This window comes from Elgaria multicarinata, chromosome 10, assembly GCF_023053635.1.
Source record: "Elgaria multicarinata webbii isolate HBS135686 ecotype San Diego chromosome 10, rElgMul1.1.pri, whole genome shotgun sequence".
Lineage (NCBI taxonomy): Eukaryota > Metazoa > Chordata > Lepidosauria > Squamata > Anguidae > Elgaria > Elgaria multicarinata.
The window spans coordinates 2638189-2665485 of record NC_086180.1 but is presented as its reverse complement, the minus strand read 5'-3'; the positions used below and the strand labels follow the sequence as shown (position 1 = coordinate 2665485).

Sequence of the window (27297 nt, the reverse complement as noted above, 5' to 3'; positions counted from 1 at the left end):
AAGCGGAAGGAGCAGGAGGCATCCAGGAGGTGGATGACATCATCTAAAAGACGCATGCACATCTGTAATTTGGCAGTAGTGAGCATGCAATAAAGCGCTCATCTGTGCCCTGCTGGATCAGACCGAGGGTCCATCTAGTCCAGCACTCTATTCATGCAGTGGCTGACCAGCCATCAGCCAGGGATGAAGAAGCAGGACATGGTGCAACAGCCCTACTACCCATGTTCCCCAGCAACTGGTGCACACAGGCTTACTGCCTCGAATACTGGAGATGGCACACAACTATCAGGGCTAGTAGCCATTAATAGCCTTCGCCTCCAGGAATTTATCCAACCCCCTTTTTAAAGCCATTCAAATTGGTGGCCGTCACTACATCTTGTGGCAGTGAGTTCCATAATTTAACTATGCTCTGTGTGAAGAAGTACTTCCTTTTATTTGTCCTGGATCTCCCACCCATCAGCTTCATGGGATGACCAGGGTTCTAATATTTTGAGAGAGGGAGAAAAATGTCTCCCTATCCACGGTCTCCATACCATGTGTGATTTTGTACACCTCTATCCTGCCTCCCCTTAGCAGATGATGAGAGCCTCTACTTGAGACCCCAAAGAGCTGTTGCCAGTCAGCGTTGGCAATACCAGGCTAGATGGACAAGTAAGATTTTACCCTTAAAGGGAGGCTAGAAATCCTTTAAAATATATAAATAGCCTGGCCTGGTGGAAGGCAGTTTCCTATGCTACATAGTAACATCAGGAGCTGCCTTATCCTGAGTCAGACCATTGGTCCATCTAGCTCAGTACTGTCAACACTGACTGGCAGCCATGGCTCTCCCTCTAAAGTTTTTTAAGAACGTAAGAAGAGCCATGTGGATCAGACCAGGGGTCCAACTAATCCAGCACTCTGTTCGCACCATGGCCAATCAGTCATCTCGGGATCCACAAGCAGGTCATGCATGTAAGAGCAGCATCCTCTTGGGGGCAGCATTCCAGTGGTGGGTGGTGCCAAAGGATAATGGCCAAAATAACAAAATGTTTTAGCTTCAAGCTCTTACTGGCAGTAATTCAGCCTTAGGAGAAGCATGCCAACCTGTAAGGATGTGGGGGCGGGGCGGGGAGAGGGGACTGTGCAAAAGCCAGGAAATCACCAGACGATCTGTGGTTGGGGAACGGGGTGTGTGACAGTCCAGGGAAGCCCAGAGTGCTGGATTGGGACCCCTAGTGGGCCAGATTCAGCCCTCAAGCCTGAGGCTCTTTGCCCCTGTTTTAGGAGCATTTACACTGCCCTTAATGCTTGCTGTCATCAATGTTGCTCCACCCTCGCTAATGGATGTCTTCTCACCCTGGCTGATTTCTCGTGGCAGTGGTACAGTGGGCTGTAGCCCTGCAGACTGCAGGAAAGGCATCACACCATGGAATGCTCCTTCATGGGGAGGAGAGGGGAATCCCTGGACAGAGAAAGCTAGTATGTCACAGAGAAGGTTTGGCTAGAATGCCTTTCCCTGACATGCTAGTTTTCTATATGCAGGGATTTGTCTGTCTGTCTGTTTGCCTTTGCATGAAGGCTGGGACTCAATTACGTGAGCCCTCTCACCTGCGCTCTGAAGCCTTGCAGCCTAGGTACAGTTTGACCACTGAGAATCCTAGAGCTGGCGGGGGTCTTGGAGGCCATCCAGTCCAACCGGCTGATCAATGCAGCAAATCCAGAGCTAGAGTATCCTCAACATGTGGCTGTCCTGTGAGGGAGAGCCCAGCAGCCCTCTTGGCAGGTGGTCTCACTGTTGGACTGCTCTTAAAACACCCCAGTTGTATCAAAATCAGCCAACAGATGTTTGTTAAAGGAGATTCAAACGGTGAAGGCCGTTGGCTCCAATGTCAGTGGGGCGGCGGTGAATCCACTCCGGGTTTCAGTCAGTACACGAAAGGAACTATCCAAGGTGAGACACCTGGTTCTGACTAAAACCCGTAGTGGATTCGCCGCCCCACTGACGTCGGAGCCACCAGCCTCCACTGGATTCAAAGAGTCAGAACAGGCAGCGATAAGGAGAAAGAGTGCGCAGCAGAGGAGCAGGAAATAAACATAAATTGACGTTTCCAACCTCAGCCACCCTCTGGCACAATATTTCAGAGGGCAACGGGAATGCGAAACCTCAGCCCATCTGGTAAGACCCTGGAAGGATCAAGGCCTCCCGGCTGCTCCCTCTTCTGCATTAGGAACGTGCAGGTGTTCTGCATTAGGATGTCACGGAGAAGGGAAAGGCTGGAACTCAACGGCCAAGCGAGTCTTTGGCACGCAGGTGAGGTTGCAGGGCCAGCCTTGGTTGCAATAGCAGAGCCAGGGAAGCCTCTCTCTCTCTCTCTCTCTCTCTCTCTCTCTCTCTGCCTGGACTAGCCTCCCCCAATCTGGTGCCACTACAACTCTCATCATCCCCAGCCAGGGTGACCCATGTCTGGGGGTGATGGCAGTTGTGGTCCAACACATCTAAAGTGCACCTGGGGAAGGGTGGACTCTGGAACCTGACAGGGAGGGCTGATAGCTGGGGTTGATAATACAGGGAATTCCTATCCCCAGGTAAGTGGGTACAGGACAGCAGCCTATATTACACACACACAGAGAGAGAGAGAGAGAGAGAGAGAGAGAGAGAGAGAGAGAGAGAGAGAGAGAGAGAGAGAGACCAAACACAACAGTAAAATCCTCCCTGGTTGCAAAGCCCTCAGACCTTGATCCACTTAGGGCACAATTCTCTGCATGTTTCAGGCAGAAAAAGGCCAACATCTCTCAGCCAGCTATGATGGAAGCTGTAGGACTTCTCCCCCCTGTCTAAACAGGATTGCACCCTTACTCTATCAGGCAATGCGAGACTGACAGTTTGGGCCCTTCTTGCTCTGCACTGATGAGTGATGAGAAGCCCCAACTCATCACTGTGGCTTTACGGGTTGTTTAGAGAGAGTCCCCCACCCCACCGCTGCCACCAATCAAGAAGAAGAAGAAGAAGAAGAAGAAGAAGAAGAAGAAGAAGAAGAAGAAGAAGAAGAAGGTCATTGAGAAAGCTGGTGGGGTGAGGGTGGGGGTCACCCTCCGATGCCCCTCTGTTCCTGTAGTTGCTCCCCCTGTATCCTGCAGGCAGGGTGAAAACGCCAGAGGAGCTGTGGGAGGCGGAGCTTGATTCAGGATGGGAGGGGCTTGGTGGGAAACCGCACCCATCTCCAGCTGAACCTGAGGCTCAAGAGGCTGGATGAACGACAGAGAGCCATCCACAAGGTGGCCATTCCAGGTTCGGGGTGTTTGGGGTCCGTCACCCACTGGACAGGCGGCACCGTCCCAGGAGTTTGATGTGGTTTTATCCACAACTTGCAAAGAGCAGAGAATTCACTGGAACCACTTCTGATGTGTTCCTTTAATGTCCCGCCGCCGCCCCCCCCCCCCCAAAGTATTCTCTGGCTGGAAGTTAAGGCTGTCAGTCACAAAACGATACCGCCTCTTTGGCTTCCGTTCTGCCTGGCACGTTTTCCATTTAAAGAGAGCTTTGCGGTTCAAAAATGTATCAAACTTGGACAACACACACACACACACACACATACCCCTCACACACTCCCTCTGAGGCCTTGAGGCAGGTCAGAAGACTCAGGACCACCACACTTCAACTTGGACTGCTTCGGACCCAAGACACCTCCGACTAGGAGGCAGTCCGAACATCTCCAAAGTAGGGATGCCCACCTCAGACCTGTTGCCTCCGTGAGGTGTTGGCACAGCCCTTCCATCACCTCACCAGTCCCCACCTCAAGGGTGCCTCCGCTCTTCTGGCTGGGCCTGCCCCAGACATTTTGCGACCTCAGACAAAGGTCAAGATGGCACCTTCCATGTACAAAAAGCCAACTTGAATCTTTCTTCATTGCTGGCAATGGGGCGGCATCTCCAACACACCCGAAGGCAGCAGGCTGGCTTAGAGGGCACAGGGCAGGACACGTGGCCCACCGCTCTCTCCTCCAGTACTCTGCCACCGCCTCACTCTGCCTAATAGTAGGGCTGGTCCCACTATTTGGGGCACGCTGAAAAATCCAGGCACTGCTATACATGGGTCTGGGTAGACAATAGCCTGGGGTAGACGATATGATAGAATGGGGCACTTGACAGATTGCTCAGGTTTGGGAGCTCCGACTGAAGGTTCAACCTATTTCCGGGCATGGTGTCTTGCATCACCCCATCCACATCACCTTTATTGGTCTGTGCCGGCTCCAGGTTTCTGTGGGCCTTTGGGCAAGATACCCTCAGTGGGGGCCCTTCTCACGGCCATCACCAGGTACTCTTGCTCCTCCTCCTCCTCCTCCTCATCACCATCGCTCCCATTTGCTCGCTTGACAGGCAGACAACCAGGCAAATCACCTGCAACCAGGATGATCAGGGGTCTGGAAACAAAGCCCTATGAAGAGAGGCTGAAAGAACTGGGCATGTTTAGCCTGGAGAAGAGGAGATTGAGGGGAGACAGGATAGCACTCTTCAAATACTTCAAATATTGTCACACAGAGGAGGGCCAGGATCTCTTCTTGATCCTCCCAGAGTGCAGGACACGGAATAACAGGCTCAAGTTAAAGGAAGCCAGATTCCAGCTGGACATCAGGAAAAACTTCCTGACTGTTAGAGCGGTACGACAGTGGAACCAGTTACCTAGGGAGGTGGTGGGCTCTCCCACACTAGAGGCCTTCAGGAGGCAGCTGGACAACCCTCTGTCAGGGATGCTTTAGGGTGGATTCCTGCATTGAGCAGGGGTTGGACTTGATGGCCTTGTAGGCCCCTTCCAACTCTGCTGTTCTATGATTCTCACTACCACTGTTGTCTGGGCTGGAGTAAGAGGCAGGTGGACAAGCTGGTTGCTGTGGTGAGAAAGAGGAGCAAGTCCAGGGGGCTCTTCCCAGTGGGACCCTGATGAGGTGTGAACCCTCGGCAGGTGCCTGACCATGCCTACCCTCCGCACCAGTCTTGGGATTGGTCAACGGTGTTTCATTTCCAATCTCACAAAGTGTATCCATGAAGCCTTCTGTAAGAAATGCACTTGAATTTCTCAAATTCCATCACTAACTATTCTCTGGATGCTGCAGAACCACTTAGAAATATGGGGGGGGGGGGGTGGAATTAACACATCCCATAAGAAGGTTCTCAGGTGAATGGAGAAGGCAAAATCTGGGGCACTTGAAATCTGGGGGATCAACAGGGCAGGATAGCCATTGATCATCATGGCTATATATTCCCTCCAGTATGCAGCATGCTTTTTGTTTTCCTTATTAGGGCTGTGCACCGCCTCGATTCCAAACCCCGAATCCGAAGCGGATCAGGATGATTTGGACCTCCAGATCATGGATCCGAGGCGGTTCGGGCAAAGGCTGAGGCAGTCCGAAGCCGAAGCCAATTGGCTCCGAAGCTTTGGACCGCCTCGAAGCTTTGGTGCTGGCCCCACCCCCCACCAGTCTCCTTACCTGCTGCCTCCGTTGCCACTGCCATCTTTCTTCTGGCAGCTTCTGGTTCCGCTGCTGGCAGACGCAGGTAAGCCCCCCCTCCCCCACTTACCTCCTGCCGCCACTGCCTTGCGTTCAGCGGCTTCCACTGCTGACGATGCAGAAGCCCGGAAGTAGACTACTTCCGGGCTTCTGTGTCGTTGGCAGTGGAAGCCGCCAGACGCAAGGTGGCGGCAGCGGTGGATGGCGGTAAGTGGGGAAGGGGGAGAGGGGGGCTTACCTGGTGCCTCCGCCATCCACAGCAGTGGCAGACAGTGGCGGCACCAGGTAAGTGGGGAAGGGGAGACCTTTCTGGGTGCCAGCTGTGCAGCCGGCACCCAGAAAAGTCCGAGTCAACACAGAGGGCCCGAATTTCGCCTCAGCTTCGGTGCCGAGGCGGGTCAGGCAACCCCCGAGGCAGCCCCGAGGTGGATCGGGGATGCTTCGGGGGCTCTGGATCCGCCTCTGAGGTGGATCAGGGTGGGTGGGTGCACAGCCCTATTCCTTACACAATAAGTAAGAATGATACAGCATGTGAAGCAGCCATGAATGAGCTATTCCTATTTGGTGTGACCAAACATTCTTGGTCATTTCATTGTAACGCTTCATTTTAAATCAATGGAAGCTTACAGCCCATGGAAAGGTTTAACTGTACTTTTGAGCCTTCTCTTTTCTTAGCCCAATCCACCAACGACAGCCTCAGTGAAACACACGTCTGACATAGGAATAATTTAAGGAAATCCCTTGGTCTCTGCAAACGCGAGGCAGGCACAGAGAGATGCTCTCTCGTCCTTCCTTGGCCTGGAAATTCTCTGAATTTTTAACCAGTCTCTCGTTTGCTTCTGATTCAATCGTCATTTTAAAATGTAGATAAACTTGCAGGCTTCAAACCTCTCAGGTGCTGCAGAAATATCTCTGTTTGGCGGTTTGCACACACAAAAAAAAAGGAAAAAAAGAGGGGGGGAAGGCTGCATTTTCAATCAGCTGGCCATTTAACAGGAAACAGAAAAAGAGCTGAGCGTCTGTGATGTTAGCAGTAGAGTTCCTCTCTTGGGATCAAGCCAGAAAGGAAACACAGAACTTCCAAGCCACTTAGCCGGATGCCTTGGTTGATGAAAGGGTGGTCTAGATGGAGGCTCAAGTTTCATCATGGCTGAGTGGGCAGCCGGTTCCTCCTCCAGAGCTGTCTAAAGCAAAACGGGACAGCTCACTGCAGGAGGTGCTAAAAGCAAAGTCCTGTATGGCGGAGGATCCCTTGGCTGAGACATCCTCCTTCTGGTGTGCCAAAGGGCTAATGCAACCCTGAAGATACATTAACATCCCTATATAGTGACGGGGTGGGGGTGGGGGACAGGACACACACAAGACTGAGCCTTTGCAAGAAAGACCTCATCTGTGGTGAGATATTGCAGGCTGTCATTCTAAAAGATTCAAAGATACTTCAAAAGAAACGCAAACAAACCAAAAGCCAAGAATTCAAAGTAGACCTGGTTTGGAGGTTCGTGCTGCAAGGGTCTTTGAAACTTTGGGATTCTTTGGAAGCTTATCAGGGATTCCACAATGAGTAGATGAGTGAAGGAGGGCCTCCTTCCAGGAGAGCACCTGCCCATGAGTTCCAGTCCTCCCTGGGTGAAGTATAAAGTGTTGGTTATCACCTTTAAAGCCCTACATGGTTTGGGTCCAGGCTACTTGCGGGATCTCCTTCTCCCGTACAATCTGCCCCGCATACTCAGGTCCTCTACTTCAGTCAGCCAAAATTAGGCTGACAAATATTACCCAGAGGAGGGCCAAGATCTCTTCTCGATCCTCCCAGAGTGCAGGACACGGAATAACGGGCTCAAGTTAAAGGAAGCCAGATTCCAGCTGGACATCAGGAAAAACTTCCTGACTGTTAGAGCAGTATGACAATGGAACTAGTTACCTAGGGAGGTGGTCGGCTCTCCCACACTAGAGGCCTTCAAGAGGCAGCTGGACAACCATCTGTCAGGGATGCTTTAGGGTGGATTCCTGCATTGAGCAGGGGGTTGGACTCAATGGCCTTATGGGCCCCTTCCAATTCTGCTATTCTATGATTCTATGATTCTGCTGCCCCCAGACTGTGGAACGGCCTGCCGGAGGAGACTCATCAACTGAACAGTCTTTTAGCATTTAAGAAAGCTATAAAGACTGATCTCTTCTGGCAGGCCTATCCAGTGGAATTTTAGGATGTTTTTCAAATGTTTTTAGGATGTTTTAACAATGTTTTAATTCAGTTTTATGTATTTTATATTTTCTGTTGTTCTCCGCCTCGATCAAAACGGAGAGGCGGGTAATAAATAAATAAATAAATAAATAAATAAATAAATTATTATTATTATTATTTATTTATTTATTTATATAGCACCATCAATGTACATGGTGCTGTACAGAGTAAAACAGTAAATAGCAAGACCCTGCCGCATAGGCTTACATTCTAATAAAATCATAGTAAAGCAATAAGGAGGGGAAGAGAATGCAAACAGGCACTGGGTAGGGTAAACAGGCACAGGGTAGGGTAAACTAACAGTGTAGAGTCCAAACAACATCAGGTTTTAAAAGCTTTAGGAAAAAGAAAAGTTTTTAGCTGAGCTTTAAAAGCTCCGATTGAACTTGTGGATCTCAGATGTTCTGGAAGAGCGTTCCAGGCGTAAGGGGCAGCAGAAGAAAATGGACAAAGCCGAGCAAGGGAAGTAGAGGCCCTTGGGCAGGCGAGAAACATGGCATCAGAGGAGCGAAGAGCACGAGCGGGGCAATAGTGTGAGATGAGAGAGGAGAGATAGGAAGGAGCTAGACCGTGAAAAGCTTTGAAGGTCAACAGGAGAAGTTTATATTGGATTCTGAAGCGAATTGGAAGCCAATGAAGAGATTTCAGAAGTGGAGTAACATGATCAGAGCGGCGAGCCAAGAAGATGATCTTAGCGGCAAAGTGGTGGACCGAGACCAACGGACTGATGTGAGAAGAAGGAAGGCCAGAGAGAAGAAGGTTGCAATAGTCCAACCGAGAAATAACCAGTGCATGAACAAGCGTCTTGGCAGAAGAGACAGACAGAAATGATTGAATCCTGGCAATATTATACAGGAAAAAACGACAGGATTTAGCTACTGCCTCAATATGAGGAATAAAGGAGAGCGAGGAGTCAAATATAAAGCCAAGGCTACGAGCTTCCTTGACCGGAGTAAGCGTAACATCATTGACAGTAAGAGAGAATGAGAGATGAGGGGAAGGTTTAGGAGGAAAAACAAGCAATTCAGTCTTTGCCATATTAAGTTTCAAGCGACGATGAAGCAGCCAAGCTATCTGAAAGACATGCCGAGATACGATCGTGAACATCAGGAGAAAGTTCCGGAGATGAGAGATATAGTTGTGTATCATCGGCGTACAGATGATATTGGAGGCCGTGAGATTGAATAAGCTTGCCCAAGGGCAACATGTATAAGGAAAACAACAACGGGCCAAGCACTGAGCCTTGCGGGACCCCTACTGAAAGGGGAAAAGAGGAAGATGAGCTGCCATTAGCCAACACGCTGAAAGAGCGACCCGCTAGATAGGAGGCAAACCAGTTATAGACAGAGCCACAAAGTCGAAGGTCATGAAGGGAATCTAAGAGAAGATCATGATCAACCGTGTCAAAGGCTGCAGTTAGATCAAGGAGAATAAGAACGGAATAAAGGCCTTTAGACTTGGCAGTAAGAAGATCATTGGTGATCTTAGTAAGGGCTGTTTCGGTGGAATGCAGAGGACGGAATCCAGATCGAAAAGGATCCAGAGCAGAGTTACTAGACAGAAAGTCAAGACAACGAGAGTAGACCACACGCTCCAGGATCTTTGAAACAAAAGGCAACAAAGAGACAGGTCGGTAGTTAGACAGAGATAGCCTATCAAGAGTAGGTTTCTTGAGAATGGGAGAGACTGTAGCATGTTTAAAAGCAGAAGGAAATGAACCAGAGGACAGAGAAAAATTAATAATATGAAGCAAGGAAGGGAGGATAGCGGGAATAAGATTTATAAAGATGCAAGAAGGAATCGGATCACAAGAACAAGTGGAAGGCTTCGAAGAGCGCAGTATTGTAGACAGTTCATCCGCAGAGACCGAAGGAAACGCAGAGAAATTTGCAGGAGGAACCGATAGATGAGGAACAGGAACTGGAAGAGGAGCAGAGCTGGCCAGATCAGAGCGAATAGTTTGGATTTTAGCATTGAAAAAAGAGGCAAAGTTATTAGCAGACAGAGAGGCGGGGAGAGAATAAATAAATAATTCCCCTGCAATGCACAGCTGAAGGAGAGTGTTGGGTGCTGTTCTAAAGCAGAGGAGAAGCAACGTCTGTGAGGTCATGGGCTTCTTCTCATGCTGGGGAACCAGCAGAATGCCACAAACTCCAAAGAGAGAAGGTGACAGAGTGTTTCCGTCTCCTTCGTACTGCGCTCTGATGAACAACAAAAGTGTATTTGTTTTTGGATCATTGACTGTATATAGTAGGTATGCTTGTATAGGAATAAATATGTACATTTTCAGCTTACCTTGCATACTTAATGGGGGGGGGGGGGCTGCCTTCAGTTATTTGAAGCCTGATTCATTTATGCCCAGGACATGGCATGAAGGTGTGACACGTGGCCGGCAGATATTGTTGGCTCAAAATACCAGGTAATACAAAGCCAGAAATCTGATTGACTGTTTTCAGAGAAAACTATATACATATTTACAACAGTAACATTTAACCAAAACACAAAGCCACATTTCTGGACAGAGAGCACCTATTTGCCCCAGTTATATCTCACAATGTCTTTCTGACTCCCTCCTTCTACAGGACTAGCCCCTTGAATAGTACTTAAACTCCAACTTTCATAGAATCATAGACTAGCAGAGCTGGAAGGGGCCTACAAGGCCATCGAGTCCAACCCCCTGCTCAGTGCAGGAATCTACCCTAAAGCATCCCTGACAGATGGTTGTCCAGCTGCCTCTTGAATGCCTCTAGCGTGGGAGAGCTCACAACCTCCCTAGGTCACTGATTCCATTGTCATACTGCTCTAACAGTCAGGAAGTTTTTCCTGATGTCCAGCTGGAATCTGGCTTCCTTTAACTTGAGCCCGTTATTCCGTGTCCTGCACTCTGGGAGGATCGAGAAGAGATCCTGGCCTTCCTCTGTGTGACAACCTTTTAAGTATTTGAAGAGTGCTCTCATGTCTCCCCTCAGTCTTCTCTTCTCCAGGCTAAACATGCCCAGTTCTTTCAGTCTCTCTTCATCGGGCTTTGTTTCCAGACCCCTGATCATCCTGGTTATCCTCTTATATTTATAAGAAATAAATAGGTACATTTTTACTAACGCTTATTAGCTGGGCTGCAACCTGATTAAATAGATTTTAATTGACTAATATGATTAATGTATCTAATTTTTCATTTGCATATTGGTGAAAACAGTATTTCTGGAGCAGGAAGCATACTTACTTTGTTTTTAGATAATATCCACATATGTAGTAGCAGGCACATTTTTAAGACAAAAGTTTGCTATTTTACTTGCTCAATCTAGCCAGTGAATCAGTTAAACCAGGGTGATGGTATGGAAAGGAGGACAAAGCTCCTGTATCTTTAATGGATGTATAGAAAAGGGGGTTGGACTTGATGGCCTTATAGTCCCCTTCCAACTCTACTATTCTATGATTCTATAATAAACTACTTTGCTGAAGTTAAACAAGTTTTGGTCTGGTCAATGCTGGATGGGAGACCACCAAAGAGCCCCACATACGCTGCCTTGAGTTCTGCTATTTATATGCTTCTTTACACACAGGAAAAACCCTGCAGCCTTACCAGGGCTTTCATCCTCTGCAGTCTTCCCACCATGACAATGTGATCCTTTACTTGCGACTACATGTTTTTGAATTGAGAGCTTTCTTTCCTGGAAAGGCTCCATTGAGTTTAATGAGACAGTGCCATCTAGTGGCAGAATTATAATGCAATGCCAAGCTGACACATTGGAAGATCCCACTATTTCCCAGATAATACCACATTATCTCTACCTTTCTTTTTAAAAAAAAAAAAAAAAAAAAAGCAAGATTTCTGGGGGATAGCGCAGGAGATGTCCTGAACTTTGACAATGACATGTAATGGACCTGCAAACTTCTGTGACTGGCAAGTCATAAGCGTGCAATGTATCGCTTGCTTAGAGAAGCTCTAAGTATCTATTTACACAATTTTTATCCCACTCTTCAGCCAAAAACAGTTCCCAGAGCATCTTACAAAGATTAATACTGAAACAATCCCTGCCCTCAGACTTACAATCTAAAAGACACAACACAAAAGGAAATGAGATTGGGAAGGAGGAGGAAAAAAGCAAAACACCAAGCACAATTTCTTAGTTTCAAAGTTCTTATAGGTGTTGCTTCTGGCAGAGAAGGGCGGAACAAGCTCCCTGCAGCTGCTGAGGTATGGGGCTAAACTTATAGGGATGTCACAAAGGAAAGGTGGAAATGACAAAACCCCGTATCTCAGTAATTGGCTAATGTCTTGCACTCAGTGCGTCAGCATCCTGGTCAACTTCCAGGTAATCCCAGGGACAAACAGGGTAAGAGAACTAGCTAGCAAACTCCGGTAATGAGAAAAGTTAATCCCCTCAAACCTGACAATGGGCGTTGACTCACCCAGGAGGGAGGGGGGAAGAAAGAGCAGGGATTTTGCTACTTAAACTCTGTGTATGCTCAATAAACTCACTCGAGTGGCTCCGGTCACTTTGAGTCACTTCAACCCTCAACCCTCAGTGTGTGCATGAGTATTTACTACATAAACTGATCTCCCCCTTGCCATGGTGTTTATCTTGGGAGGCAGGGCCTCCCAGTAGCACCTTGGTTTAATCTCTAGCCATGAGGGAAGAAAACAACAGGATGAAATTTAATAGGGATAAATGCCAAGTTCTACATTTAGGAAATAGAAACGAAATGCAGAGTTACAAGATGGGGGATACTTGACTCAGCAATACTACAAACGAGAAGGATCTTGGAATTGTTGTAGATCACAAGCTGAATATGAGCCAACAGTGCGATATGGCTGCAAGAAAGGCAAATGCTATTTTGGGCTGCATTAATAGTAGTATAGCTTCCAAATCACGTGAGGTATGGTTCCTCCCTATTCGGCCCTGGTTAGGCCTCATCTAGAGTACTGCGTCCAGTTCTGGGCTCCACAATTCAAGAGGGACGCAGACAAGCTGGAGCGTGTTCAGAGGAGGGCAACCAGGATGATGAGGGGTCTGGAAACAAAGCCCTATGAAGAGAGGCTGAAAGAACTGGGCATGTTTAGCCTGGAGAAGAGAAGATTGAGGGGAGACATGATAGCACTCTTCAAATATTTAAAAGGTTGTCACACAGAGGAGGGCCAGGATCTCTTCTTGATCCTCCCCGAGTGCAGGACACGGGCTCAAGTTAAAGGAAGCCAGATTCCAGCTGGACATCAGGAAAAACTTCCTGACTGTTAGAGCAGTATGACAATGGAATCAGTTACCTAGTGAGGATGTGGGCTCTCCCACACTAGAGGCCTTCAAGAGGCAACTGGACAACCATCTGTCAGGGATGCTTTAGAGTGGATTCCTGCATTGAGCAGGGGGTTGGACTCGATGGCCTTGTAGGCCCCTTCCAACTCTGCTATTCTATGATTCTATGATTCTATGAAATGTAACAAAATTAAGGATTTGGTGTGGAGGAGGCTAGGCTCAACCCTGTGGAATGATTGCTTCAAGCAATGTTGTGTTTCCAAAAAGAACGCTCTTGCAGTGCTGACCCTCCTTTGACAACATAATAAACTTGGGTTGTTGAAAGTGTAAGCAGAACATATTTTGCATGCAAAACACTTCCCTCGTGCATACATCAGTGACAATGTGCAACAATACAGCATGGAGAGTGAGGGACCCAGAGGCACCACAACTCTGAGGTGGGCTGAAGTAGCTGCTCCCTCACATTTCAGGTGCCATTAAGGTAGGGTGACCCTATGAAAAGGAGGACCGGGCTCCTGTATCTTTAACAGTTGTATTGAAAAGGGAATTTCAGCAGGTGTCATTTGGGGAACCTGGTGAAATTTCCTATTCATCGCAACACTTAAAGCTGCAGGAGCCCTGCCCTCTTTTAAATCTGGTCACTCTAGTATTGCTCCTGCAGCTTGAACTGTTGTGATGAAGAGGGAATTTCACCGGGTTCTCCATATATACAAATGACACCTGCTGAAATTCCCTTTTCTATGCAACTGTTAAAGATACAGGAGCCCTGTCCTCCTTTTCAGATGGTCACCCTAATTAAGGGAGAGCAGAGCAGGTGAGGGTCCGAGGTCGGACACAACCCCTTCTCTGGAAAGCCATGCAGACATGAACGGGAGTCATGTGCAAGAAGGGTGCTGGAGAGAGCTTCCGGGAAGCAGTGGGCAAATCTGTCAGTTTCGCTTACACCTGCATGCACATCTTTAAAATTGCCAGCCCTTTCTCTCCTGAAAACGAAGAACTTTGCAAATTTGGGTAATTTTTTTTATCAAAAACAACCTGAAACAAAATTCTCACCCATTTGCACCCTGGCTAAATTCAGTAGGTACAGGTATTCCCGCATGGAAAGGACCGTGTTGCACTTACTCTACCTGCCACAGAGCTATTAAGGATGAGGACCTTGACAGAAAAAAAGAGGCAGAGACCCTAATTCAGCACTAATAGGGTTAAATACACATGGATTCAAATCAAGGCATTTAAGAGCTAACCACCCAAAGCCCTGCGCATGGCTGTATTGAATTGGTAAATTCTATTTTAAAAGATACTGAAATGAAACTCTCATTCATCCCTACTTCCCAGTAGATTCTGCCCCACCCCCATTTTCATTAGGATGTGTGTGGTGGGGGAGGGGCTGGTTTGGATTCCCTGTCTTCAACACCAAATGTTGTGGATCATCCCTTCACAGTCCAGAAAAAAAAGCTGGCCATTAAATTGTAAACATATCTTTTCAATAAGCTGTGTGTGCATCTGCATTTTAAAGTCTGAAATAAAAAGTATGCACTGAAAAACAGAAAATAAAATCTTTTCCCCACTTGCATTGTACAGGAATCCCAAAAGTACAATATTAATACTAATAAAGGACAATAAAAGTGTACTATTAAGCCAGGGGTATTTATTTATTTATTTATTTTTATTACGTTTATATACCGCCCCCCAGCCGAAGCTCTCTGGGCGGTTTACAACAATTAAAAATAGTAGGCATTAAAAGTATACAAAAAAATTTAAAAAACATAAAAACAGTATAAAAACAACAACAGTATTCATTTAAAACAACAATTCTGGTGTCCATTAAAACAAACTTAACGTTATTAAATGCTGTTAAAATGCTGTTAAAATGCCTGGGAGAAGAGAATTGGGTAACCAATAAACAAGAGACAGGACATACACCCAGAAACAGTGATGATTTTTTTCCAAAATGCAGCAGTGCAGCAGGTTCAATGAAAATCCTGAGTGAATAAATAGATCCTCAATTAGTGCTGCAAATTTAGAAGACTCCTTAAGTCTTATGGCTAAGATGAGAGATCTCTAGCCCAGGGAAGTCCTCATCCAGTCCTCGCTCTTATCTCCAATTGGAGATAAGAGATAAGGAATTTCCCCTCCTCCCTCCCATGCTGGAATTTTAAAAAAACAAAAAACCATCACCCACTGCTGGAGAGGGACCCCTCCCCTGGGTCCAAACCTGCTTTTTGTAACATCTTGCCCGATGAAGAGATCTGCAGATTCTGAAAGCTTGCACATTTTTGGTACTGTGTTAAACAAACAACTTCCCAAAGTCAGCAGCACCTTTCTTAATCTGTGCAAAGGCATGTGGGTCAGCCCTTTTCCTCTCAGCAAGGAAGCAAAGCAGAGAAGAGCGGCAGTAATTCATGTGAGCACACTGCACGAATGAAGTACACTCTTGCTGAGATGAAGTCAACCCCTGCCTGGAAGGGTTTGGCACACCCCAGATGAGGTGAGAACTTTCCAACTTGCTGGCCCGAACTCTCTGTTTCCTGATAGTTTACAGGCAACAAATCTTTCTGTGTGCAGGCACAACACAGAAGGAGGCAGGGCAGAGCTGGTATAAAACCCCGAGAGCTGGGCTCTTGCTTGCTCCTATTCTGCACAGGCCCCTCCGAGGACATGGCTACCAAGGTGGAAGTGAGGGCTAGCGGCCACCCAGGAGGAACCCTAGCTGGGGCCCGAGAGCACCTTCTAGCAGTAACCAGGAACTACATCACCAACCCGAGGCTGAGTGAGTATTCTGGGGTGTGAGGGGCAGCCAGACGTAGCTTTGGTTTCTTGCCAAGAAATTAACACCAGTTTCCCTAAACTTTAAACCTTCAGCGTGATATTTGATTTTTTAGTTTTGGTTTTAATGAGAAGTGCCCAGTTTAAAATCTGTGTGGAATTCACACACATATAGGCAGCAACAGCAAGATGAGCATCAAACTGGTTCACAACAATAATACTTTTCTCTTCCAGTGCTGGGACTGCATCTGCAGTTTAAGACAGGGTGCGAGGATTTCAAAAACCCACGAGCTAAACTTGAAATCTGCAGCCTGCCATAAACTTTACGAATGCCAAGGTTCTAGTCCTTGTTGTTAAAGCTCTCTGCTTCCTGTCCTCCCTTGTCTCCTGTTGTTTGGGAGTTCCAACCAGACCCACCGCCAGATATTTTGTGGATTTTCTTTTTTTAAAAAAAAATAAAATGGGCAGGTGCTGTGAAACTCCATCTTCTGGTCCATCTGCTCCCAGTCTCTAGTGTGAGACATGGGATGTCTGGCAACCTTTGTAACGGATTTGGGGAGGATTGTGTTTTTGCCTGCATGATGAGGTGAACACTTGCTCCAGGCCCTGGGAAGGATTCTGTACCTTTATGAGAGAGGGGGAGATTTTGCCAGGTGTGACGTCTCCTGATACTGGGATGGTGGGAAACCTGGTCTGGTGAACTTCTCCGGTCTATGCAATTCTTAAAGGCACGGGACCTCTTTCAAGATCTGCTTCTGAGAGCCTCGCTACCTAGACACGTGCATATTGTGGGAGCAACACATTCATGAATGTTCACAGATATATGTGTTATATGACCATGCAAACACTTGTTACTGCCACAGCATGCATGTCATGGCTTGCAGTTGTGCACTGAGAGATACAGGCTTATGAATCCAGTTGCATTTCTGGATAGCGCAGAAAACAATGACCCAGCTGTAGATGTGACCAGTTTCTTTTGCTTTTTATACTGCATTTTGTATTTGTGCTTTTAACCTGTTGGATGTTTTATTATGGTTTTAATTTTTGTGAACCGCCCAGAGAGCTTCAGCTATTGGGCAGTATAAAAATGCAATAAATAAATAAATAAATAAATTCTTTGTGGGATCAAACATATCCCCACATTCCTGGCAATCTGTAGGTGTTTGGTTTCCATTGCCTGCCAACTTGTGTGTATTTATGTTTGTGCACATGCAAACGCATGAAATATGCATCCCTCCTGTTTGAAGAAACCATGGTTTCTACACATACGCTTGCAGCAACGCAGTCGTCCCCCTTCATTAAGGAAACTCCCAAACAACCTTGACCAAGGTGAACACCAAGAAGGTCTTGCAGAAGCCTCTGGATTTCGGTCTCCACCTGTGAACATCTTGATGTAGCAGGTTATAAACAGCTCAGACCTGCCCATTCCCTGCTCTGACATCCATGCTCTGGTTAGCTCTTGGGAGTTTATTATTAACTGAAACAACAGCAAACGCAGTGGAGTCTCACATTACAAGGAGGCCAGGTATTTTTCCACAGGTACGCTTCTTTCCTGTGTGTGAGCAGGAGGGCGATCTTTCTCCTACGATAGTTTTGCATGCATTGATTTCCACCCGTGTGCTAAGTCCTGTGCACTGAAATGAGGCAATCTCTTTCCAGAAGGTTTATACTTTTAAGTTAAACAAGCAAAACAGAAGCAGGGACTCAGAATGACTAGTAGGGCTGGCGTTAAGGAGAGTCTGCCTGTGATGGAGCCCATTAGGCAGAGATTAAAGCAATAGGGGAGTGCTTTGTTCTGTACACATTTTTATGTGAATGTACCTAATTTTTATTTATTTATTTGAAACATTTATATCCCACCCTATATCAATAAGATCTCAGGGTGGCGTACAGATAAAAGCATACAAACAATATAAAACAATTAATATACACAGCTATAAACAAATTAAACCCTTAATAATCTAAAACAGTAAAACCAATTAAAACAATTTAAACTATGTACAGGCTTGGTGAATTTAGCCATTAAAAGCTTTGTTAAAAAGCCATGTCTTAACTTGGCACTGAAATGAAACCTCCAAGGAGAGGGCATTCCACAGCCGGGGGGGGGGGGGCACAACAGAGAAGGCCCTCTCCCACGTCCCACCATAGCGTATGTCTCGCGTTGGTGGGACGCGGAGGAGGGCTCCACCAACAGATCTCAAATCTCGGGCAGGTATATATAGGGAGAGGCGCTCCCTCAAGTATCCCGGTCCCAATTTTGCACTTTTGAACTAATATGCAAACTAATATGCAAACCAAAACTCAATCAACCTTTGAAATTGCCCACTTCTCCGAATTTTGCAATAGAGTCCTCCATTATCTTATAATTTTTTAAGTGTGCAGTAAGGGAATGAGCACACAAAAATGCACATATTAGCGATATTAATGTTAAAAATGAATTATATTAGGAAAAATGCTTGCAAAAATTTATTTATTTATTTATTTATTTTATTTATTTCATTACATTTATATACCGCCCCACAGCCGAAGCCCTCTGGGCGGTTTACAACAATTAAAAATAGTAAACATTAAAAGTATACAAAAATTTAAAAAACATAAAAACAGTATAAAACAACAGTATCCATTTAAAAACAACAATTCTGGGGTCCATTAAAAACAACAATGTGTATATTGTTGTTTTTAATGTGTATGTTAAGCAAAATTGCATGTATTAGGAGAAATGCTGAAGGCTTTCTCTGTCCACTCTGTCTCCCTGCCGTATCCCACAATTGATTTTAATGCCAAAAGCGTGCTGTTCTTTTGTCTAACGATCTGATTCAGGGCTGGGCAAATTCAGAGGATCCAGAAGCCAATTTCTCACTTCTGGAACCCGTCGTGGGTCACAATCCTCTCACCGACAAAATCTCCGCATGACGAATTGCTGCCAAATTTCAGTAGTAATTTGGCAGCAGCAAAACCCTTGCTTTTTCACCTTAAAACAAGGTGTGCGGGGAACACAAATTTGCATTAAAATAAGGTGTGGTTACATGAGCTCCCCGTGGGCCTTGTTTGAATTGAAGAAGCAGCTTTTCCCCACCGCCATGCTCCCAAAGTTCAGCAGCAATTTGGTGATGACTTGGGAGCTGGCAGAGGACTCAAAAGAAGGCTTGGGGGCACATGTCATGTAGGCCAGGGGCTGCACATTGTTCACCATTAGCATAATTGAAACACCCAAAATTGCCTTCTCTCTTTTCAAAGTAGGCCTCAGCAGCTGCAATATAAACGAAACATCAGATTGTGCACTGCATGGGGCCTTGCTGTGCATGTGGGTGCATTTCCGCTCATGTCCACTAGAAACGGGATGCATCCAGGTGCTATTCTGAGACCAGGGCCGGTGCCAGACTATTTTGCGCCCTAGGCAAGGTGAGCTACTTTCAACCCCCCACCCCCCCAAAAAATGCCAACTTTGATTTTTAACAACAGATGTTTCCTGGAAAAAATAAAAAGCGCAAAACTTGAAACTGCTAAATTTATTTTAAAGTGCAAGAAATACTTCATGCCAATTATAGCAAACAAATTGGAAAGGAATGTCTATGGGTCTAAAATGCATTATTTAATAGGAATATCACCTCCAAATCATCCCCCCCAACTCGCGTGCGTGCGCACGCACACACTCAGCATCACTCACTCCAAACAAACACACGCATGAGCACATGCATTCACTCAAAGACCCCCTGAACCCCATTCACCCATACTCTCTCTCTCTCTCTTCCGGGCGCGTTCCGGAAGTCCGAACGTGGAGCCGCCCCACCCCCACCCCAGCGTCCCTGGCTTCGCTTCGGCTGGGCGGGCGCGGGGCGCCATCTCGCCCACCCAGGCCCAGCTGAATCCTCGGGCTGGCCTGGCTCACAGCCAACACGCGTGAGTGCTGTGCTGCACCCGGCGCCCCTCTTAGCTTGGCGCTCTAGGCAGTCGCCTGAATGGCCTCTATGGTAGCACCGGCCCTGTCTGAGACCCGGGGGGCGTCTACACCAGCAAGATTGTTTATTGCAGGATCGTATCGCAGTCATCACTAACGGGCCCAAGACGTTCACCTGCTCCCGCGGGGATCTCAAACCCTGCCTCTCAGTTTTCCCGGAATATCCCTGACTGCTTTTGTTGCGTTTTTCCCGGCTCTCTTGCATCCCTTCCGAAGAATGTTTGCAGTGTGGGCCCCACCCTTTGCGAGACTGTTGCTCTTCACCGCAAGTTCCGGGCTCAGCGAACAACCAATCAGCTGTGAGGGGCGTGTGCATGAGTGTTGGCATGTTTTACCACCGAGTGTGCTTGTGTGTGTTTTAATAGAAACACATCTCTGCGCAGGAGCACATATTTGACAGAGTTCTTATCCCCCCCCCCCAGGTGTTGCTGTTGTTGTGCCTCACCAATCATTTTAAAAAACACACCTCTGCCCCGTTTCCACTCCTTAGCCCCACCCACTTCTACCGATATACATGCCCGTAACGGGGCACACGTGCTCCCGCAATGCAATGGCACTCCTGTCCTTGCGTTAAACACCGGCCACGTGCGCCACGTGAGCACCGATCGCGGAAGCGGGGAACGTTCGGAAGCAGCCCTCTTCCGTTGCGAAAGGGCTGCAGGAGTAGATTAGGCCTTGACTTCCAGATCCTGTGAGAAAGGAGCTAAATACTAAGAACTTTAAAAAGGAGACCTCATTTTTTAACATGGCAAAAATTGGGAATAGTGTTTGACCAGGGGGAGGCACCAGAAAAGGTGGAAGTAGAGAGACAGTTTGTTAGCTCATACGGAAGGAGAACATGGTTTCCCTATGGAAGCAGCAGTTGCAGGGATTGCACATGACTGAGCTAAAGAAGCACACGCCCCCCTCTCTGTTTCCTCTAACTTGTTCCTGCCCTTCCAATCCCCATAACCTTCAAGACCCCTCTTCTGCCAGGCGTGAAGGCGCACACTGTTCTTAATGGGCCCAGGCACGGCGGGGTCAGGGGGTTACCACTGTGTCAGAATGTGTCTTTCCAATTGCAAAAAAACTCCTCCCTTTAAAGGGCAGACTTTCACACTACAGTAAACTAGCAGCAGCAGCAGCAGCAGGAAGAAGAAGTAGAGGAAGAAGAAGAAGAAGAAGAAGAAGAAGAAGAAGAAGAAGAAGAAGAAGAAGAAGAAGGAGAAGAAGAAGAAGAAGAAGAAGAAGAAGAAGAAGAAGAAGAAGAAGAAGAAGAAGAAGAAGAAGAAGAAGAAGAAGAAGAAGAAGAAGAAGAAGAAGAAGAAGAAGAAGAAGAAGAAGAAGAAGAAGAAGAAGACGCACCAAAGGACAGAGCATTTGGGGAATGGACTGGCCCAGGCCACAGAATACCAGAGCAGCAGGAGACATCTAGGGTTAAAGAAAAACTCCTGCTCTGCACTTTATCAAGACATTGGTCTAGGACCACTGAAAAAGGAGAGTGACATGGCCAGTGGAGAGGAAGCATTTTGAATTTCGCCAAATTACCTGGGAGCAAGTTCCATTGAACTCAGTGGGGCTTTCTTCTGAATACACATGTGTAAGATTGCACTGCAAGTCTTAGTCTGAATTCTGCCTTTGATACCATGTGTTGCTCCTTGCTACCCAGGACAGAGAGACAAGCCTTACTTTCTGGCACGTTTAGATTTCTTTTGGCACAACTTGTGAACCTCATCTGCTTATTATTTATGATTTACATTTCTATCCTGCCTTTGCACCAAACATGGCACTCCAGGCAGCTAACAATTAGTATTAGCATTAGTGTTTATTATTATATTACAGGCAGCATAAAAGTGTTAAAAACAATTTCAAAAGATAAAGCAATCAATAAAACCACACAGCATAAAAACAATACATGACGGTCAGCAATAAGATTCTAAAAAGGGAAGGCCTGCTGGAATAATACAATCAAGGGTAGAACAAAAACTCAATTAAAACATACTATAAAAAACCCAAATAAATTAAAAATGGAACAGTAAAAGAAACAAACAGTACCCAGCCCCATAAAAAAACCTTCAGCAGCAGACCAGCCTGCATGGAAAGGCCTGCCGGAATCCATGTAGAAGAACAGCAGAGAAGGGGCCAACCGCCCTTCTACAAATCCTACGTGGCTGTTTCTTTTGTAGCCAGACTTTGTAACAACATGTTGGGAGCCATAACTATGGACCCCCTTTGGCCTGACCCTTCGCCAATCCAGGTCGTTTGGGCCATGCATGCCTAGGTGATATCTCCGGACAGGCCCAGAGGTTGAAAAGTGCCTCTTGAACATTAATGGATTTCAAGAGTTTTAGAAGCAGCTCCATGGGATTGCAAAGGAAATGAGCCTGAAATGAAACAGGAGAGATTGTGCATTCAAGAGCCGGGTTTCGGTGTCTGCAAGCACGGGACCACGTCCTCTGTGAAGCCCAACTCATAATATAGAAGTGGGCTCTGCAAACTCAGGCTCTGAGCACATGGAAAAGATTCAAAACTGGGGCTTCTTGGAAAGACAAGAGGGTGTTCAGAGGGCAACGAGGATGATCAGGGGTCTGGAAGCAAAGCCCTGTGAGGAGAGACTGAAGGAACTGGGCGTGTTTAGCCTGGAGAAGAGAAGATTGAGGGGAGACATGAGAGCACTCTTCAAATACTTGAAAGGTTGTCACACAGAGGAGGGCCAGGATCTCTTCTCGATCCTCCCAGAGTACAGGACACGGAATAATTTTTGTGAACCACCCAGAGAGCTCCGGCTATTGGGCAGTATAGAAGAAATAAATAAATAAATAAATAAATAAATAAATAAATAAATAAATAAATAAATACAGGGCTCAAGTTACAGGAAACCAGATTCCAGCTGAACATCAGGAAAAACTTCCTGACTGTTAGAGCAGTACGACCATGGAACCAGTTACCTAGGGAGGTTGTGGGCTCTCTCACACTAGAGGCCTTCAAGAGGCAGCTGGACAACCATCTGTCAGGGAAGCTTTAGGGTGGATTCCTGCATTGAGCAGGGGGTTGGACTCGATGGCTTTATAAGGCCCCTTCCATCTCTACTATTCTATGATTCTATGAAAGGCAAACCCCCAGTTGTGTTGCTCTGGAGGATTCCTATAAAACGGGTGCAGAACTGTAGACTTGGGGGGCACATGTGGCCCTCGGGAATCCCAATCTCGTACTTCAAGGCTCCTCAAAATCCCAGATGGCCCCTTTCCCCTGGCTCACCCTTCCCCCCCTTCCCCTGGTCCTAATCCCCTTTCCCTCAACCACTGATCATTTGGTAGCTTCACAGCTTTTGTGCTGTTTTTCCCTTATCCCAAGACATAGAAATTCCTCTCCGAAGTCTTCGTACATGTCAGTGTGAGCTTCAAGCTACAAAATCCCTGGTGTGTTGGGTGTTTTGGCCACACCCACTTCTGCCTTGGCCGCCTCCCACCATTGGAATGTGGTCCATGGAAGCTTCTCCAATGGAACTCAGCCCTCGGGCGGAAAAGGGTCCTGCTCCACCCCCATTGTGCAGTAAATGAACCACAGCCTCCTCCCCTCTTGCCCCTGTCCCATTCCTGTCGTTGAGGTTTGCGGGAAAGGACCCCAGGAGCCCTTGGGCTTCCCTGCTTGTTGGGTTAAAAGTCTCACATAGTCCCCAAGTTCACTACTTAGTGCTGGGGAAAGCTCTCAGCTGTCTACCTGTACTGGTTCCTCTCTATTCAGCCCTGGTTAGGCCTCATCTAGAGTATTGCATCCAGTTCTGGGCTCCACAATTCAAGAAGGACGAAGACAAGCTGGAGCGCGTTCAGAGGAGGGCAACCAGGATGATCAGGGGTCTGGAAACAAAGCCCTATGAAGAGAGACTGAAAGAACTGGGCATGTTTAGCCTGGAGAAGAGAAGATTGAAGGGAGACATGATAGCACTCTTCAAATATTTAAAAGGTTGTCACACAGAGGAGGGCCAGGATCTCTTCTCGATCCTCCCAGAGTGCAGGACACGGAATAACGGGCTCACGTTAAAGGAAGCCAGATTCCGGCTGGACATCAGGAAAAACTTCTGACTGTTAGAGCAGTACGACAATGGAATCAGTTACCTAGGGAGGTTGTGGGCTCTCCCACAGTAGAGGCATTCAAGAGGCAGCTGGACAACTGTCCGAGATGCTTTAGGGTGGATTCCTGTATTGAGCAGGGGGTTGGACTCGATGGCCTTGTAGGCCCCTTCCAAGTCTACTATTCTATGATTCTATGAAATGAGGCAGGCCTACTTCGCAGGGTCGGTGTGGGGTGGCAAAAAACACAATCACAATTGCTAAGCACTTGGCCGTTTTCTTTTTAAAAACAAACAAACGTGGAATAAATAGGGGCAGCATCTGTTCCACCGCCGAAATAGGACCCCCAGAAGGGCCAAACGGGAGGCAGGTGCTGGGATGTGGGATCTCCCTGTCACCCCCCACTACCCAATTAGACACGCAAGAACATTTTGTCTGCCTGGAAATGGTTGCGAGCGCAACAATTTGTTTGATTTTTTTTTTTAAAAAAAATATTTTTCTTGCAGCCGAGCTCATTTTGATTCACGCTTGGGTGGAGCCGTCCTTCTTTGCTCCCCCCAGCCCCCCACCCCCACCCCCACTGAAGTCACATGACTGTGCAGGTGTGTATGGGAACCTCTGCTGCAGGGCCTAATTAGTGGCGTAGTGCGCGGGCCCCCGCTGAGCCTTTCACAAGCCCCGCTCGGCTTGGACGGGCCAATGTGTTTGACAGTGCTGCACAAACTGACACATCGCACAATGGGCAGGTTGCGCAAGAGAGAGAAAGAGAGAGGGCCAGAGGGAGAAGGGGACGGTGGAGAACTGGACACACAAGGGACCATCGGAAAAGTGTGGGATGACTAGGGAGGCCGGGGGAGAGTGAACCGGGGTGCGCTTCAGAAATGCCCCTGGAACCAGGAGTGGGCTCAATCGATCGATCAATCAATCAATCGGGTCTCATTACGGGGCCTCCCCAAGTTCTCAACTTCCCCGTCATCACCTGAGAGCATCCCTCCTACGCCTGAGAACCGTAGCATTTGGGTGGATGTTTTGCATGTGCAGAGGGGGACGCGCCACACGTCTGATCCCTGTGGTGAAAGTCTTACCCGTCTGCCGTAGCGGCTAGGAGACTGAGCAAGGAACCCCAAAGGCCCTGGTTCAAATCCTCCCACAGCTACACCGGTTGGCTGTCAGCAAGCCGGCCTCCCTCTCTCAGCCTCTGGGCCCTGTCTGTAATCTGGGGCTCATAATATTGACCAACCTTTCCGGGTTGTTGTGGAAGGCTGGCCCGGACAGTTCTGCGAAGCGCTTGGATCACGTATGCGATGCCTTCTATAAATGCTGCTTCTCGTTGTTGACTAAGGAATAGGGATGGCACCTGCTCAAGTCAAACAACATTGCCACACCTTTATAGGGGAGCCTCCCGGTGCCCCCATCACAGAGAGACACCACCCAGCGCCACATTGGGGGCCCTCTCTCATTTATGTCTACCTTAAGTACATCAGAAGTGCCCTGAGGCTGGATCAGACCAAGGGTCCATCTAGTCCAGCACTCCATTCACACAGTGGCCAACCAGCCGTCGACCAGGGACCCACAAACAGGGCATGTTGCAACAGCACCCTCCCACCCATGCTCCCCAGCAACTGGTGCACCCAGGCTTACTGCCTCGGATGCTTGAGGTAGCACGCAACCATCAGGGCTAGTAGCCACTGATAGCCTTATCCTCTAGGAATTTATCCCACCCCCTTTTAAAGCCATCCAAATGGTTGGCCATCACCACATCTTGTGGCAGTGAGTTCCAGAGTTTAACTATTTACTTATTTACTTATTTATTGCATTTCTATACTGCCCAATAGCTGAAGCTCTCTGTATGCTGTGTGAAGAAGGTCTTCCTTTTACTTGTCCTGGATCTCCCACCCATCAGCTTCATGCGACAATGACCCCATTGGGTTCTAGTATGATGGGAGAGCCACTGACCCCAGCTGCTCTGGCTCCTCCACCCCTCCCCCATCCTTGCCCCCGCTTGCTTGCTTGACAGGCAGGGAGGCAGGGAGGGAGTTGGCGTCTTCGGCTCCTCCTGCTCACCGCAGAACAAGAGGCAGATGAACAAGTAGGTGGTCATGGTGAAGAAGAGGAACAAGTCCAGGGGCTCTTGTCAGTGGGCCCCTGCTGGGGAGCGGGCCGTTGGCAAGTGCCCAACCACGCCTACCCTTGACGCCAGCCCTGACAGCATCCAATGCACCCTCAGACCCAAGGGGTGGGCCGGGAAGTCAGACATCAACAGTAGCAAGACAATAAAAAGCCATCCAATAAGTGCATGTGACCCTCCTGTCCTGGGCTATCTCCTGACACCAACGTTTGGATGAGCAGGAGACCCTCCGTACTGCATTCGCACAATCATAATATATACACACTAAGGGGAGGGGGCAGCATAGCAGGGAACTGGATTCCTATTATGGGTTACATTGGCAGCCTGCTCTTCTTCCTGGAAGAAGCTCGGGGTAGTATATTTGGGGGGGGGATTACCCCAGTTTATCCTCACAACAACACTGTGAGGTAGGGTAGGTCAGATAGTCACTTGGTATGCTTTGGAGCTTTGCAAGGATTTGAACCCAGATTAATATCCAACGCTCTACACCAGGGGTCCCCAACCCCCGGGCCTATTAGGAACTGGGCCGCACAGGTGAGCTGTTTTCACCCACCCACCCCCACCCCAGCGTACCTAGGTGCGGTGCGCCATCTCACCTGCCCAGCTGAAGCGAAGCCAGGACGCTGGGGTGAGGTGGGGTGGCTTCGGAACGGCGCGCCCGGCCGGAAGCTGCTCTGGGAGACCGACTTCCGGGCGTGCCGTTCCAAAGCCACCTGCCCGCCCCAGCGTTCTGGCTTCGCTTCGGCTGGGCCGAAGCGAAGCCAGGACACTGGAGTGGGGGGGGGTGGGGGGCCTTCCCAAAACCATCCCCTCAACCGCGCCCCCCGGTCCGTGGAAAAATTGTCTTCCATGAAACCGGTCCCTGGTGCCAAAAAGGTTGGGGACCACTGCTCTACACACTAGAGCTGCATTTCCCCAGCCCTATTTTTTTTTTTTTTTAATGCTGTTCGGATACGGGTGGGTGGCATTATCCCATTCTCTTGCCCAAATGTCCCTCAGTCTTATCTCAACTGTGCCCCTCTTGCACTCAAAGTTAAGGTGTTTGCTGTATGCATGGCAAAGCACTAAAAGAGCTGGGAAGGAGCAAACCTAATGGCATTAAGAGAGAATAAATATGCCAGTTTCTCTGGTCAGATGCTAGAACAGAAGTTTATTTATTGGAATGTTGCAGAGATTGTTTTGCCTTCCACCGCAGCGCATGCAAGGGTCCTGGGAAGGCGCCTTTTCTGTGATGCCCTTGGTTTCCACATGTGGCACATGCTGAGGTCTGGGTTGTAGAGGATGTGCCTTGAACGGGATGGTCTGATGTCAAGGCAAGATGTTTAATTGGAGAGTTTTGAGGTCTTATCCAACTCGCTCCCTTCCCCCGCCTCTCTCTCTCTCTCCATACACACACAAACACTAACATATTATATTAAA

General features: G+C 47.9%; 1 protein-coding gene across 1 annotated transcript in view; it reads left to right on the top strand.

Annotated features, from left to right (window-relative positions):
• The first annotated feature begins 15635 nt into the window (after window positions 1-15635).
• Window positions 15636-27297, top strand: part of ATP6V1B1 (ATPase H+ transporting V1 subunit B1) — a 77002-nt gene continuing 65340 nt past the window's right edge. Inside the window, exon 1 of the mRNA XM_063135272.1 lies at window positions 15636-15747. Within this exon, the coding sequence (XP_062991342.1) occupies window positions 15636-15747 (112 nt within the window). The remainder of the gene's footprint in view (window positions 15748-27297) is intronic.